The sequence below is a fragment of the Castanea sativa genome, chromosome 11 (genome assembly GCF_040712315.1).
Source record: "Castanea sativa cultivar Marrone di Chiusa Pesio chromosome 11, ASM4071231v1".
Classification (NCBI taxonomy): Eukaryota; Viridiplantae; Streptophyta; class Magnoliopsida; order Fagales; family Fagaceae; genus Castanea; species Castanea sativa.
Genome location: NC_134023.1, coordinates 18,173,542 through 18,188,818, shown reverse-complemented (window position 1 = coordinate 18,188,818; position 15,277 = coordinate 18,173,542). Strand labels below are relative to the sequence as shown.

The following is a 15,277-nucleotide window of genomic DNA, read 5'->3' as shown; positions in this document are numbered from 1 at the left end:
GTATGAGCAATGTTAAAGAACCCTGGAATAAAGGCTTGAAAGGTACTGTCAAATCAATCAACTTGCCCTTGGAATATCGCAAGAAGTTTACTAGTGTTCTGTACTGCCGTGAGGTCTTGTTCTTTTCCTATGTTGAAGTAAAAGATCAAGTGGAAAAACACAAATTTTTCGAATACTATATTCACGCAGAAACTTTTTTCAGACTTCATGGCCCACCATGACTAATGAAAGCAAGTTGGCATTTGGGTTTGGTTTCCACCCCGGAAACAATGAGTACAAGGTGGTTAGAATAGTGGAACAAGAGCAGCCTATGGGTTTGGAACAAGAACAACTTCTGGGTTTGGAACAACATATTGAGGTTTTCACTCTAGGCAAACAACCCATGTGGATGATCAACAGAAAGAACCCATTCTTGCTTCGGATGCAACACCATGCAACTTCGTTTAATGGAGCACTACATTGGTTAGGCCAAGATAAGCAAAATGGTTCAACAATTATAGTTTCATTTGATTTGGAGTCCGAAGAATTTCAACAGATTCCAATACCAGATAATTGTGACAAGTCTGGACTGGATCGGCAAGATTGTCATGTAGTAGTGCTAGGAGGGTGTCTCTGTGTGGTTGATTATGATGAATTTGATAGGATTGACATATGGTCAATGAATATTTATGGTGCAAAGGAGTCTTGGATCAAAGAATACACCGTGGAGCCTTTGGACGGTTTGAGAGCACCTATTCGGCCTCTATGTCTACTGCCAAATCGTAACATTTTAATCGAGTTTCAATATCTCCATGAGTGTTTTTATGTTTATAGTGTAGATTCGATGGCAGTCTATAAGATAAGAATTCATGACCTTCGTGACCTCCCCCCTCGCCATTCATTCCGAGCAGTTTCTGTTGTTGATGATATTTGACAGTAAATCATATCAGTGCAGGTAAGGAGAGCCCAGATGTGTAATTCTTGTAAAGAATCAAGAAGCATTTAGTTTATTAGTTAGTTAGTTGTAAGATTGCAAGTAATAGAGCTATGTCAGTTAAGATGGCTAGAAGTATTCAAGAAGTGAAGCCGATCGATTTACTTACAAGTTTTTAGTTGGTTGTTTTGGCAACAACCAATTAATATGTCTTGCAAGTAACTTAAATAAATAAGTTGCTAATTGGTGTTTTTGGCCACTAAGTCTTGTAACTAACCGTATAAATGCCTGTAATCAATAGCATTTGCAGAAACTAGTCGCAAACCTATGCTACACACAAGAACCTACCTACCTATTTGTATAACAGACTAAAATAATTTTTATAAAATCCTAACTTGATTATGAAACTATACCATCACATAAATTACTCCAATCTTTTATGTTTAAATTTGATAAAGAATCCATTACTTGAATGTGAAATGGCTTGCAAGTTTTCAGATATTGTAAAAATAAAATAAAAAATTCAAATATAAAAACTTCCAAAATACTAAAAAATATTTAAAAAATCAAAAGATTTATTATCTAGAAATTATTGAAACAAAACAAAATATATATGTGACTGCACAATAGAGAAACATAAGAGAAAGATGTGTTATCTTCAAAAGAATGATCTATGGTTATAACGGTTGAAATCTGCCAAATTGTTCTAGATATTACCAAAAAAAAAAAACCCAAAAATATTGATGTTAAAACTTCCAAAATGACCCCAAAAAAAAAAATTAAAGAATCAAAATAGTCAAAACCTACAAATTATAGGAACAACATAAAAAAATGTGACTATAGTGTTACCTTTAAAAGAAATAATTTATCACTATAGTCATGGAAATTTGTCAAATAATTTCAATATTGCAATATAATATCTCAAAAATTCATATGTTAAAACTACTGAAATACAAAAAAAAATATTAAGGAATTTAACTGAAAACAATTATATAAATGTTCTAAGGCATCCTATAAAGGAAGAGACAATCTTATGCTCCTTCCACTGCAAAAAGCTTCTGAGCAATTGTGTTTTCAGCAAATAAAATTAGTTTATTAGCTGAAAACAAAACCATACAACGAACGCACCTTCAACTTATCTGTATTAATAAGAATCTTGAAATTAATGTTTGATATGTCAAAACTCAAAGAATCTAGCAAAAGATGGATTTTAGTAAGAGGAAGAACTACCCCTCCATAGCTTCGTATATTTTCCGTTGACAATACAATGTAGCTAAACAATAACTTAACAAAAAACGGTCATACATATAAATATAAGATATTGACGTCCCATAAATAAATAAGATATTGACCAATCTTTATAAAAAGATGTCAGTTTCAATATTCACTTTGTGATAAGGGTCCTCAAACATCATCTTCTCCGCAAATAGTTTTTGGGTTTTAGGTCTTCTACACAAGCAGTTCTTAAATAGGAGAGAGTAGACGCGGTGGGAGAGTATTATTGTATTTGGCTAGAAGTCTAATATGCATTAGGGATTATTTTTGTTATAGAATTTTAGTTGAAGTAGAATTTTCAAGCTCTTGAAACATATATCTAATAGAGTTTTACTTGAACTAAACTATTATTGAAAGGCCAAAAACGTATTGACCCCTTGTGATGAATTAAATTGATTAATTAGTCAAATTATTAATTAATCAAATTAACATACAAACGCGTGGTAGCACAAATAAATCACCAATAAACTAAAGTATGCAACGGATTATAATTGACACGGTGATTTGTTTACAATGAAAAAACCTACACGGCAAAAACCCCACCGGGTGATTTTAAGGTCACCACTCCCGAAACTCCACTATTATCACAACAAGCGGTTACAAGTAAAGGAATCCCAAGTACATTACCAACCTACAGTTGAACCCTTACCCCAATACCCAATTGGACTTGTTCTGTAGTGACAGTTTCTCCTTTCGATGCATGGCTCCTAAGTACGTTACTAACCAATTTGCGCGGATCCTAGTACGCGACTTCAATCACCAACTAGAGAAGATTGTTGGCTGCAAAGTTCTTTAATTCATCCACACAATGAAGATCAAGAAGATGCTTGGTTACAAAACTCTACAGTGCAAAGACACAACAACTTCTTCACAAGAAAGATGAATTAAGGCAAGAATTTTGTCTCAAGTTACAATTTGCATGAACAATGATTTCTCAATGCTTGTGCAACTTGCCACCCTTTGACGGCCTTTAAAATTATCCTTTTATATGTCTAGGGTTAGAAGAAAAGAAGGCCTAAAGACACATCCATGGATTGGAATCAAAACAGAATTCAGAATCTGTTTTTCTTAAATCTCGACAGCTAAAGGTGTCGAGGTGCTGTCGAACCTCGAGGCTAGAACAGCTTCTCAAAGTTCGATAGATGCAACTGTCGAGCTTTAATAAAGAGCACTTCTAAGCTTGTTTCTTGAACAGACTTGCATGACTTTAACACTTGATCTTGAAACCTTGTTTCTTGAAGCATTAACCTCATCCTAAATCTACCTAATTACAAGTAAAGTGCGTTTTGACAAAGGATTAGCCAATTACATAAATAATGAATGACATATGTTCTAAACAAGTGAAACACATATGTCCTAACAATCTCCCCCTTTGGCAATCCGTGACAAAACCACAACAAACAAATGAACATATGAGAGAAGTCATAAATCACTCAACTCATATTCACTTGTTGAATACAATAAAATCTATCCTAACACAAACTCTTAAAAAACTTTGCAAGAGGAGAGTTTATGACAAGTAGACTTTGACAACCTGTATTTCTGAAACACTTTAAACAAAACTCATCAAGGCATCTTAGTGTGAAACAGAAATAATAGATTGCACACAAATAAAGAAATATGTGTATAAAAAGAGAAAAGAAACAACACATGTAAAGATAGGTGAAAGAAACATACAACATCACATATATAACAAAAAATGAGCACAATGTATGTAATAATGGTCACAAGACCTAGGTACAAGAAGAATATGTACTAAAGTGGAGAAAAGAAAAAGATACTAGTAATCCTCACTACATCCCTCAACACTCAACACTCAACACTCCTCCTATCAAAAAGATGTCCCTCTACAAGCTCTTCTCCTAAGTATGACTACTCTCATAACCCAAAACTACTCCCCCCTTTTTTGTCACGAGTGACAAAGGGTAGAGTGTCAAGAAGACATCTCATCGGTAGAGCTAGCATCATCATCATCACCATCATCCGAAGCATCATTATCATCACCATCATCATCCCTAAAAGTGGAAGCCATAGGAGGTGGCGGAGGAGAAACCTCGGAAGCAAAACCACCCATGGTCGCCTGTCGTCTAGCAATGCAACCAACATGAACATTCACCTGATAGAAATCTATAGAGACCGTCTCCAGGTGAGCATCCATGCGTTGAAGCTGCACCATGATGTCTCTTAGTGACACATCGCTCGTAGAAGAGGAGGGAGCGGAATAGGAGGAAGGAGTTGCTAAACATGTCTGACGCGACCTAGGTTATGCCTCACTACGTTTTACGGTAGTGGCGTCTATGGCAACCATGACAGAAAAAGGGTTGGAGACAGGAAAATGGATAGAAAGATGGCGTAAAATCCTCGTGATAGCGGAAGGAAAGATGAGCTTATTACGGGTAGCCATATCCTTATACACATCTATGATAGAAAAGATGAAATGTGAAGGAAAGTCAATGGTAAGATCCTCAATAAGAGACAACAAAAAATGAGCACGAGGCTCTGTGATAGAGTTATAGTGAGAGAGAGGATGTAAGACAAAAGTCATCACATGTTTAAGAAACGAGGACCTTTAGCAAAAGGTTGACATGACGTAAACTAGCGCTCACCCTAATCAGAAGGGTGCTTACAGAAAGCGGCGATCATCTCATCTTTGGACACAGTCTGTAGACGCTCATAACCAAGGTAGTCAGGATGCGCAACCCTCGGAACATGGAGCACATCGGATACTAACTCCAATGTGATGACTATGCGCGTACCTCGAATGCGAGTGAGAAAGAGAGGTACTGAATAATCAAATCCATGCATGTTGGAGTAAAACTCTTGGATCAGCATGGAGGGACAAGTGACCAGGACGTCACACAGTGACTCCCATTCCCGTTTGTGAAAGACATTGGGAAGGTTAGTGTCAGCAAAGTCTGCCAGAATAACTTGGCATTCCGAATGAATACCTCATTTAGAGAAGTTCTCCGAGAAGTCCTGATGGGCTTTCTCATCACGAAACTGAACAAAGAGAGGAGTAGGATCAGAAGATGAAGAGGCCCTAGAATGAAGAGGGTTCTGGGTTGGAATAGACCTACGTTTTGGTACCATAGACACTACTAACGCAAACAGAAAGAGAGGGGGGAGAAAGAAACACTCAGAAAAGTCCCATAAACAATTCAAATATAACAAGAATATTGAAAAGAGAACGTATGCATGGAGAATGCATGAACATGTGACATGCAATATGAAAAGCATCATGGGATCAGCCCAATCCAATCCTACTAGCACACAGACATTTTGCATACATCTAAATGCATGAGAATACTATTAGAATGCTAATGTGATGCAATGTATGGAGTTTTTAAGATGAAAACTACAAAACCCATCCCAAAAATTTCAATACAAACTCATCAAATTTGAAAAACCCCAAAATTTTTCAAAGACCCCAAAACCTAGGATTCAAAAACATGAAATGCATGTAGAATGAGGGATAAGAAGCTTACCAAGTGAAGAAAAACTTGAAGAAGCTTTGAGAAACCTTGAGAAATGGATTTGGAGTGAGAAAGAAAGGTTAGGAAGCTGAAAAGACAAATCTGTCGAGAGAGAGATCGAGAAAAATGAGAAGCGAATCGCACCAAACCTTTATATAGAACCTTAATAAATCCTGACAGATTCAGGTATTGAGAGGTGTCGAGACATCTGTCGAGGTAGGTGTCGAGAAATACAACGTCGATAGATGCAGCTATCGAGAAGGTGTCGAGGAACAAGATAGGACATGAGAATAAATGCTCGATCAATCCACCAAGTATTGAGAGGACAGGAGGTTTCTCGATCAATCCAGAAGGTGTTGAGAAGCTATCGAAATTGCGATAAGAAATAGCTGAGAAGCTCGATAGACAGCCAGGTATCGAGGAGGTGTCAAGCCAACTTTTCAAAGCAGTTTATCGAGAAGAGAAAAACAGAAACATGAATGCAATCACGCATGCAACTCAACCAATGATCCAATCAACATATTAGACTCTCAAAATCATCTATCAACAACAATCTTAAGCCCATGGATCCAAAAAAATACACTCACATACTAAACAAGTCTAACCGATTTTATATTTCAAAAACAAGTCAAGACAGTTAAGAGAGTATACATTAACACATGTAAACCTTGTGATGGCCAAATCACATTGTACTCGCACATGTATTAAAAGTAGCAAAGAATCTTGTGTGTTGTGTGTGAAAACATCGCAAGATTGCATAAGTGTCTCTATGATACGACGATTTGAGATATGAGAAAATCACTTTAACTCACACACAATCATAACTATTTGATGGGGACTATCACCTTTAAGGAACATCCTATAACTCCCACATCTCCTAGAAAACATGCTTGCAATCATATTTAAAGCATTTTTGATCTTTTTTCTATTAATTTCTTTGCATATTTTCTCCTTATTAAGCAAATCATGCATGGGTATATAAAAGAGAGAAGAAATACCCAATTATGTTAAGCTTTTGACATTGCACTTTTGCTATGCTGAAGCATACAAATGTCATATCATGATTAGTGGGTAACAATGGTGAGATGGTTATTTATGCCTTTCTCTTAGGATTTTCTAGTCCTACCCGTAAAAAAGAGTGATATGTGTGTTAAGTACAAGAGATCACTTAACCTTACTCATCACAAACAAAGAGCCACAAAGCTCAATTGCTTAGTTGTGCATAGATATGCTCATCTAAGTTACAAGAGATACAAAGTTTAGAAAACTCTGTTTCAATGGCCATTTTAAAGTTCACAAAAACCAATGTACACAGCACACACTGTTTTTGTATTTTTCAATTTTTTTTTTTTATCTAAAAAACAAAATAAACCAAAAACTGAAAGTAAACAAACAAAAACATATTAAACAAAGTAAACAATGCATAAAACTAGACTGACTCAAAACATTAAAGCAAAGCACACAAGTAATGCAAAAACAAGGGGAGAGAGAGAAAAGGTGAGTAAATCACTTGGAACCCTTTTCCTTCCACACCTTGGAAGAACCTTTCCTTTTAGCAAACCCTTGAACCGATGATGAGGGGGAAGAGTTGAAACCATTCAAGTTCGAAAGGAACACAAGGGCTTTAAGAAGGTCTCTAAGAGGAGCAAGAAAGGTTTGAAGTTGATTCTGGTTCCCATATGCTATCATGCCATTGCTTTGTGGAGTGGCTAACCACTTATAGCAATTTGGTCGAGTATGACTTGCAATACCATAATGATGATAGAGATGCTGCTTCTTCTGTTTAGGCTTTTGAGAATTAGCCTTCTTAGTCCTAGGGGTGTTAGTTTCCTTCTTCTCAAACTTAAGGGGTGCTCCTAAGATAGACTTACCCTTGTCTAGGTTCTCACTTGCTAATTCAGTTTTATCATCATTGTTCTAAATTTTAATATTATTAGTAGGAGGAACAAAAATAGTAGTACTAGCAGAAGCAATGTTAGAGGAAGAGAATTCATACCCCAATCCTGTTCGATCAGAAGCAGATTTCTGAATGTTGAGCATCTCATCTAGCTTCGTACTTGATGCCCTCTCCAATTGAGCTCTAACTTGAAATAGCTCCGCTTCAAGCTTCTTGATCTTCTCAGCCAAGAAATTGTTCTCGAATCTAAGTGCCCTAATAGTTTGATTTGCTTCATCAAACTTTGTGGAAAGTTCCTCACGGTTAAGTTCCACATCACTGAGCTTCTTGGTGGCTAGCCTATAGAGTTTCTCATGCTTCTCAGAGAGCTTGTATAGTTTCTTATAGGCTATATGGATATCATCTTAATCATCCATCTTTTCAAACTTGGATTCCACCAATTCCACTTCTTCATCCACATCTTTAACAATCCCTTCAGTAGGATTGACAGTGGCAGTGAAGGCATTTAAAATTCCGTCATCCTCATTGTCGGAATCATCCTCAGGCTCAGTGTCGCTCAAAGTAGCAGCAAGTGCTTTGCTCTTCCCAATGCTCTTAAGATATGTGGGACACTCCTATTTCATGTGACCGAAGCCTTGACATCCGAAGCACTTGGGTTCTACGGGAACAGTGTACTGACCACCATGCCTAGCATCCTTCTTCCCTTTATCTTGGCTCTTGAACTGAGAAGAACTAGATTGCCTATGGTCCTTGTCGAAGCCTTTTCCATTGGCATTTTTCATGAATTTCTTGAATTGCCTGGTGATGTAGGACTTCATCTTAGAGTCTTCATCGTCTGATGACTCATCTATCTCACTACTCTTGGCCTTTAGTGCCATGCTCTTGCCTTTTCCCGACTTGCCAATTCTTGTCAACCGTAGCTCATAGGTTTGCAGATTACCAACTAGTTTAGTCAGAGGAATCTTGTCAATATCCTTTGATTCCTCTATCGCCGTAATCTTGGCATGGAATCTCTCGAGTAGAGATCTGAGCACCTTTCTCACAATCTTGGGTTTAGGAATGGTTTCCCCAAGATGGAAGGCTGAGTTCACTATGTCCTTGAGCTTGGCATAGAACTCATCAAATGACTCATCCTCCTCCATCTTAATTTCTTCGAAGCTTGTAGTGAGCCTTTATAGTTTCGAGTCTTTGATAGTGTTTGTTCCCTCATAAGCTGTCTGAAGGATAGTTCATGCTTCTTTTGCAGTTTCTGTGAAGGATATCTTCTTGAACTTTTCATTAGTGACCGCACTGAATAAAGCATTCAATGCTCTGCTGTTGAAGTTTACTGCCTTAATCTTAGCTTCATCCCAATCGGCCAGTGCTTCTTTAGGCTTGGTTTAGCCTATCTCCATAGCTTGCCACACCTTCTCATCTAGAGACTGCAAGAAAGCTTTCATCCGTACTTTTCAGTATGCATAGTTAGTACCATCAAACAATGGAGGTATAATAAGAGACTGACCTCTATCCATGACAAACAGGGGTCAATGGATCACACACAAAGATTAAACTCTAATCAGAGTGTGCCTACTCTGATACCACTTGATAGGCCAAAAACGTATTGACCCCTTATGATGAATTAAGTTGATTAATTAGTCAAGCTATTAATTAATCAAATTAACATGCAAACGCGTGGTAGCACAAAAAAATCACCAATAAACTAAAGTATGCAGTGGAAAATAATTGACACGGTGATTTGTTTACGAATGGGGAAAACCTACACGGCAAAAACCCCACCGGGTGATTTTAAGGTCACCACCCCTGAAACTCCACTATTATCACAACAAGTGGTTATAAGTAAAGGAATCCCAAGTGCCTTACCAACCTACAATTGAGCTCTTACCCTAATACCCAATTAGGCTTGTTCTGTAGTGACAGTTTCTCCTTTCGATGCATGGCTCCCAAGTACGTGACTAACCAATTTGCGCGGATCCCAGTACGCGACTTCAATCACCAGGTAGAAAAGATTGTTAGTTATAAATTTCTTCAATTCATCCACATGATAAAGATAAAGAAGATGCTTGGTTACAGAACCCTACGGTGCAAAGACACAGCAACTTCTTCACAAGAAAGGTGAATTAGGGTAAGAACTTTTTCTCAAGTTACAATTTGCATGAACAATGAGCACTTCTTAAAGCTAGAACAGCTTCTTAAAACTCGATAGATGTAGCTGTCGAGCCAGCTATCGAGCTTTAATAAAGAGCACTTCTAAGCTTGTTTCTTAAATAGACTTGCATGACTTTAACACTTGATCTTGAAACCTTGTTTCTTGAAGCATTAACCTCATCCTAAATCTACCCAATTACAAGTAAAGTGTATTTTGACAAAGGATTAGCCAATTACATAAATAATGAATGACATATGTTCTAAACAAGTGAAACACATATGTCCTAACAATTATAACACTTGATAAGATAATTACACATTGAAGAGAAAGAATAAACATATAAAATAAAAAACCTAAAATAAAAAGAAAAAAAATAGTGATGATGTAGAAAATTGTGAGAGCTTTAGACATAATTTAGAGAAACGCGTGTGATCAATAGCATTTAGAGAAATAAGACATAATTTTCTCACTTTTCTCTTTCAAGTTGTCCTCGAATTAAATTAATTTTAATTGATTTTCTTTCATTTCCTTATTGACATGGTACTATCAATAAAAGCATACAACTGAGATTTTCTACTGCATCTCAATTGAATTTTTTTTTTTAAATCCGATAGGGTAATCCCATCGTGTGCCTTGCTTAAGAAAGTGTGTTGTGTGTAGTATAACTTGTCCCACCCTTTCTTAAAAGTTATCATGGCTTTTGAGTGGAGTTGTGGTGTGCCTTTGTTTTAGAACCCCTTTCCCTCTCTCTTGTGTGTGTGTGTTTGTTTCTAAAAAAAAAAGGGTAATTGTCCCACATTGCTTAAGAGAGTTTGTTGTGTGTAATATAACTTCCCCCACCCTCCCTTAAAAGTTACCATGACTTTTGAGTGAAGTTGTGGAGTGCCTTTGTGTTAGAACCCCTTTCCCTCTCCCTTGTGTGTGTGTGTGTTTGTGTGTGTTTGTTTCTCAAAAAAAAAAAAATTCCCATCATGTGCCTTTCTAATTCAATGTATTGACAGTCTGATTCACTAATTCACATTTATGAACCCATTTATTAATTGATTGATAATTATTAATTACATGAAACCGTTAGAATTTCTCATAGCCTTTTACCGAATTATTAATTCTTAGTTCTATAGGTATAGACGCAGTTCAATCAAATACAATCCAAGTCAAGAAGAGGGTTGTGGGTTCTAGTTAGCTCAACTGGTAAAGTCTTTGATAGTTGTATAGAAGATCTAAGATTTAATCTCCGTCTACATCAAAAATTAATCGGTGTCTTGGTCTGATGATAAAGAGCTATCATCAGGAGCTGAGTTGTGGTGTGTCTTTGTGTTAAAACACTCATTTCCTTCTCTTTTGTGTGTATGTGTTTTTGTTTCTCAAAAAAAAAAACATTCTTATTAAAATACACACGAAAATAGTAATACTAGTGTTTTAAACTAGGCATATAATACATTACATAACGAAAATACAACTACAAAAGGTTTTTCTAAGTTAGCTGACAGCCACTATTTCAATCATAAATATACTTTTTATCTTATAAGTATTATAAATATACCTTTACTCGAATAATTTAGCAAACAAACTTAAAAAAAAAGGGGGGGAATAAAGCTTAAGTTCTAGAATTGTATAAAGTTTTATTGTTGTACCACTTCAATCAAAATGCAATAGACACCCATCATGTAAGAATTTCCTTTTGAGAAACATCATGTAAGATCATTCTCTTTTATCGAAACTAAAAATTATAGTACATAAATAAAATAATTTAAAATTAATAATTAAATTAACTTTTTAAAAATATTTTCAAAATTTAAATAATATAGTTTTACTTTTAATTAAAATACATAATTTTGATATTATAGTTTTATATAGAATAAAAATTTATCTAAAATTGAATTAGTATAATTTTTTCACATATACAACATGTATATCTCATATATACTTGTCACAATAATATATGATTTGATATCATTATTTAAAATGTTGTAGTATCATTTTTTTATAATAAAAATAATAAAAAATAAAAAATAAAAACAACAAACAAAAAAAATCCTACATAAGTGATCCCATTTAGAAATCATCCAAAAATTATTCAATAAAACATCATTCAATTTTTTTTATTGTTATTATCATTATTACTATTATTATTATTTTGCTAGGTATGATTCAAATATTTTATTCTGTTGGGATATGCATATAAATCCATTCTCTACAATAGTCTACCATATTATTTTCTTCATAGAAAAGAGGAAATGACTACATTTGCTTTTATTTTTTTAAGTTGCTTCCAGTAAACGATCACAACATTTGAAAAAGGAATTAACTAGAACCGAAATAGCTTTAAGAGGCTGAAATGTTCGGGGTGAAATCCTCAACTAGGAGCCTAGAACCAAAATTGTCACTAAAATTGTTTTCAAGGTTGTGAGTTGTGACAGTCAAACAAAATACTTGGTGCTAAAATAAAGCATACGTATTCTTTTCATTCTTATTTTTTGGCTTTGTTTTGGTCATCAATAATTATTGTGGTTTAGATGTTTTCAATTTTAAAACTTTTTTTTTTTTTGAGAATCCAATTTTAAAACTATTAAATCTACCAGTTCTATAGTTTTGGAAAAAAAAAGGGGTTAGATTTCTTGGACATAAGTATCAAAATTAAATAAAACTGTTACTACCCAAAAAAAAAAGTTATTTTTTTTTTTCTGAGGGTAAACACCCTTGATGATGAAGGAAAAATTTTGGTTTTTCATCTCATGCAAAACCCATAGCGGAAGCAACGAACTAGGATCTATTTCATTCATGGTTGATAACGTGCACTAGATAAATTTCAGAATTTAAGAACAAGATAGGGTACCTTGGTGTGGAGAAATTCAAAACAAAGATTAGAAGGACTTGAGAACACTTTTAATCTTCACTCCAATTCCACTTTACGCCCAAGATGTGTGGTCTCTCAATCAGTTTTTCAAAGGAAGAATGAAAGTGTGTCTCACACTCTCTCACACACCATTTCTTTTTCTTTTCTAATCTCTTAAAAAAAATTATGTATGTTTTTCCCTTTATAACTAACTGATTATCTAATTGGGTTGTAGTGTGTGGCTTGGAGTGGGACCAAAAGAGACCAATAAGACACTAGCTCCAATGGGCCTTGGGCTCTTCTAACAACTCTTGACAAGTCCAAAGTTACCATTAATTATATTTAATACCACTATATAAATATAATTGTACTCTAGGCCTTATTAATAAATTATATCCCAAAACTTTATTATACACGTAACCTCTTCATAAAATATTCGTAGTAACACAAAGTCATAAATGTAGACTGTCACTTTGTAAATTACTACATCTTATCCTTGAGTACCCGGTTTAATTCTTTAAAGTTATTCATTATATATTTATGAAATCCAATTTCATAAATATATATTTTAGTAATTTCTTACTAAAGTGGTTAGGCCTAACTCTCTGAATAACTGAACCTATTAAACTTATCTCAAGGGAATATTTTATATCTCCATCTAGAGACTATGAATTCCATCTTGAGAATATATGTTCCATCAACACTAAATGTGGCTACCCAACATACTGAGATTTTGACCATCACTTTAAATCTCACTCCTGATATATCAAAGCAACTCACACCTCATGATCAGGTCCATTATTCTCTCAGGATTAAGAGTTCATGCAAATAGAAGTCGTGAGATTTATTATTCATTTGACAGTCGTTATGAGAATAATAAATCTCACAGCGGTCCTGTTCAATATGTCTTAACTCTTAAAACATATCAACATATCAACTAGAAGTCTCCACTTCTATGATCAAGACAAATCATCTTAGTTGACACGTTATAGTCTTCGCAGATGAAATGCCCAATTTCATCACCAACTACGAACTATAAATTCTGAGTTTACAAAGAACTTGTGATTTACATCTTCTGTGACTTTTCACATAAATCACATACAATGCATCTCATGGACTATATGATAATGTCCCATATTCATGTTACCATTATTTTAGATAATAATAAAACAATTTTATCAATTACAATATTAAGTCATACATCATGTCATACATAATGTCATACATAATATCACACATAGCATCATACAATAGGATTTAAGGGCACAAATCCTAACAATCTCCCACTTGCCCTAAAGACTATTGTGCACTAATCTAACTCCCATTCCCTCTAAATGTAACTCGAAAGTCCTTTGAGGCAAGGCTTTGGTAAAGGGATCTGCTAGATTATTTGCACTTTCAATCTTTGCTACCACAACATCTCCACGAGCAACAATATCTCGAATGATGTGGTACTTCCTCTCAATGTGCTTTCTTTTCTTGTGATTCCTTGGATCTTTGGATTGTGCAACCGCTCCACTATTGTCACAAAACAATGTGATGGGAACTTGCTCCATTCTCACAACACCAAGATCAGAAAGGAATTTCTTGAGCCAAACAGCCTCCTTTGCTGCTTCACAAGCAGCAACGTACTCGACTTCCATGGTGGAGTCTGCAATACAAGATTGCTTAACGCTCCTCCAACTTATGGCTCAACCTCCCAAGGTGAAAACACATCCTGAAGTGGATTTTCTGAAATCTAGATCTGACTGAAAGTCTAAGTCTGTATAGCCAATGGGAATCAAATCCTCACTATGGTAAACAAGCATATAATCTCTCGTTCTCCTAAGATACTTGAGAATATGCTTTACAGCTTGCCAATGTTTTGGTCCTGGATTTGATTGATATCGGCTGACCATGCCAACTGAATAACAAATATCTGGTCTAGTACAAAGCATGGCATACATGAGACTTCCCACTGCAGAAGCATAGGGAACTTGTCTCATCATATTTTCTTCCTCTTGAGTCTTAGGCCTTTGGTCATCAGACAGAGGAACTCCATGTCTAAAAGGAAGCAATCCTTTCTTGGAGTTTTGCATGCTAAACCGTTCTAGAACCTTATCTATATATCCAACTTGTGATAAGCCTAACATCTTATTCTTGCGATCTCGCCAAAGCTTGATCCCTAGAATAAAGTTAGCCTCACCCAAGTCCTTCATATCAAATTGGCTTGACAACCAAACTTTAACCGATGACATTACCCCTACATCATTCCCAATGAGCAGAATGTCATCAACATAAAGCACTAAGAACATTACTACTTTGTCTCGATGTCTTTTGTACACACATGGTTCATCAAGATTTTGTTCAAAACCAAATGACTTGATTGCTTGATCAAATCTGATATTCCATGACCTAGATGCTTGTTTAAGTCCATAAATGGACCTATTCAACTTGCATACCATATGCTCTTGGTTCTTCGCTATGAAACCTTCTGGTTGCAACATGTATATTTCTTCTTCAAGATTGCCATTAAGAAATGCAGTCTTGACATCCATTTGCCAAATCTCATAATTATAATGAGCAGTAATGGATAAGAGAATTCTGATAGATTTAAGCATGGCTACTGGCGAAAAAGTTTCATCATAATCAATACCTTCTTTTTGTGTATACCCTTTCGCCACTAGTCTTGCTTTAAAGGTTTCAACCTTTCCATCTATCCCTCTCTTTCTCTTGTAAACCCATTTGCAACCAACAG

General features: G+C 35.4%; 1 protein-coding gene across 1 annotated transcript; it reads left to right on the top strand.

The window, feature by feature from the left end:
- The first annotated feature begins 217 nt into the window (after positions 1-217).
- On the top strand, positions 218-913 carry LOC142616174 (F-box protein At3g07870-like). The gene has a single exon (XM_075789041.1). The coding sequence runs from the start codon at positions 218-220 to the stop codon at positions 911-913; it is 696 nt and encodes a 231-aa protein (XP_075645156.1).
- The last annotated feature ends 14,364 nt before the right edge of the window (positions 914-15,277 follow it).

Coding starts and splice junctions, on each gene's coding strand:
- LOC142616174 (XM_075789041.1), top strand. CDS start 218: ATGACTAATGAAAGCAAGTTGGCATTTGGGTTTGGTTTCCACCCCGGA.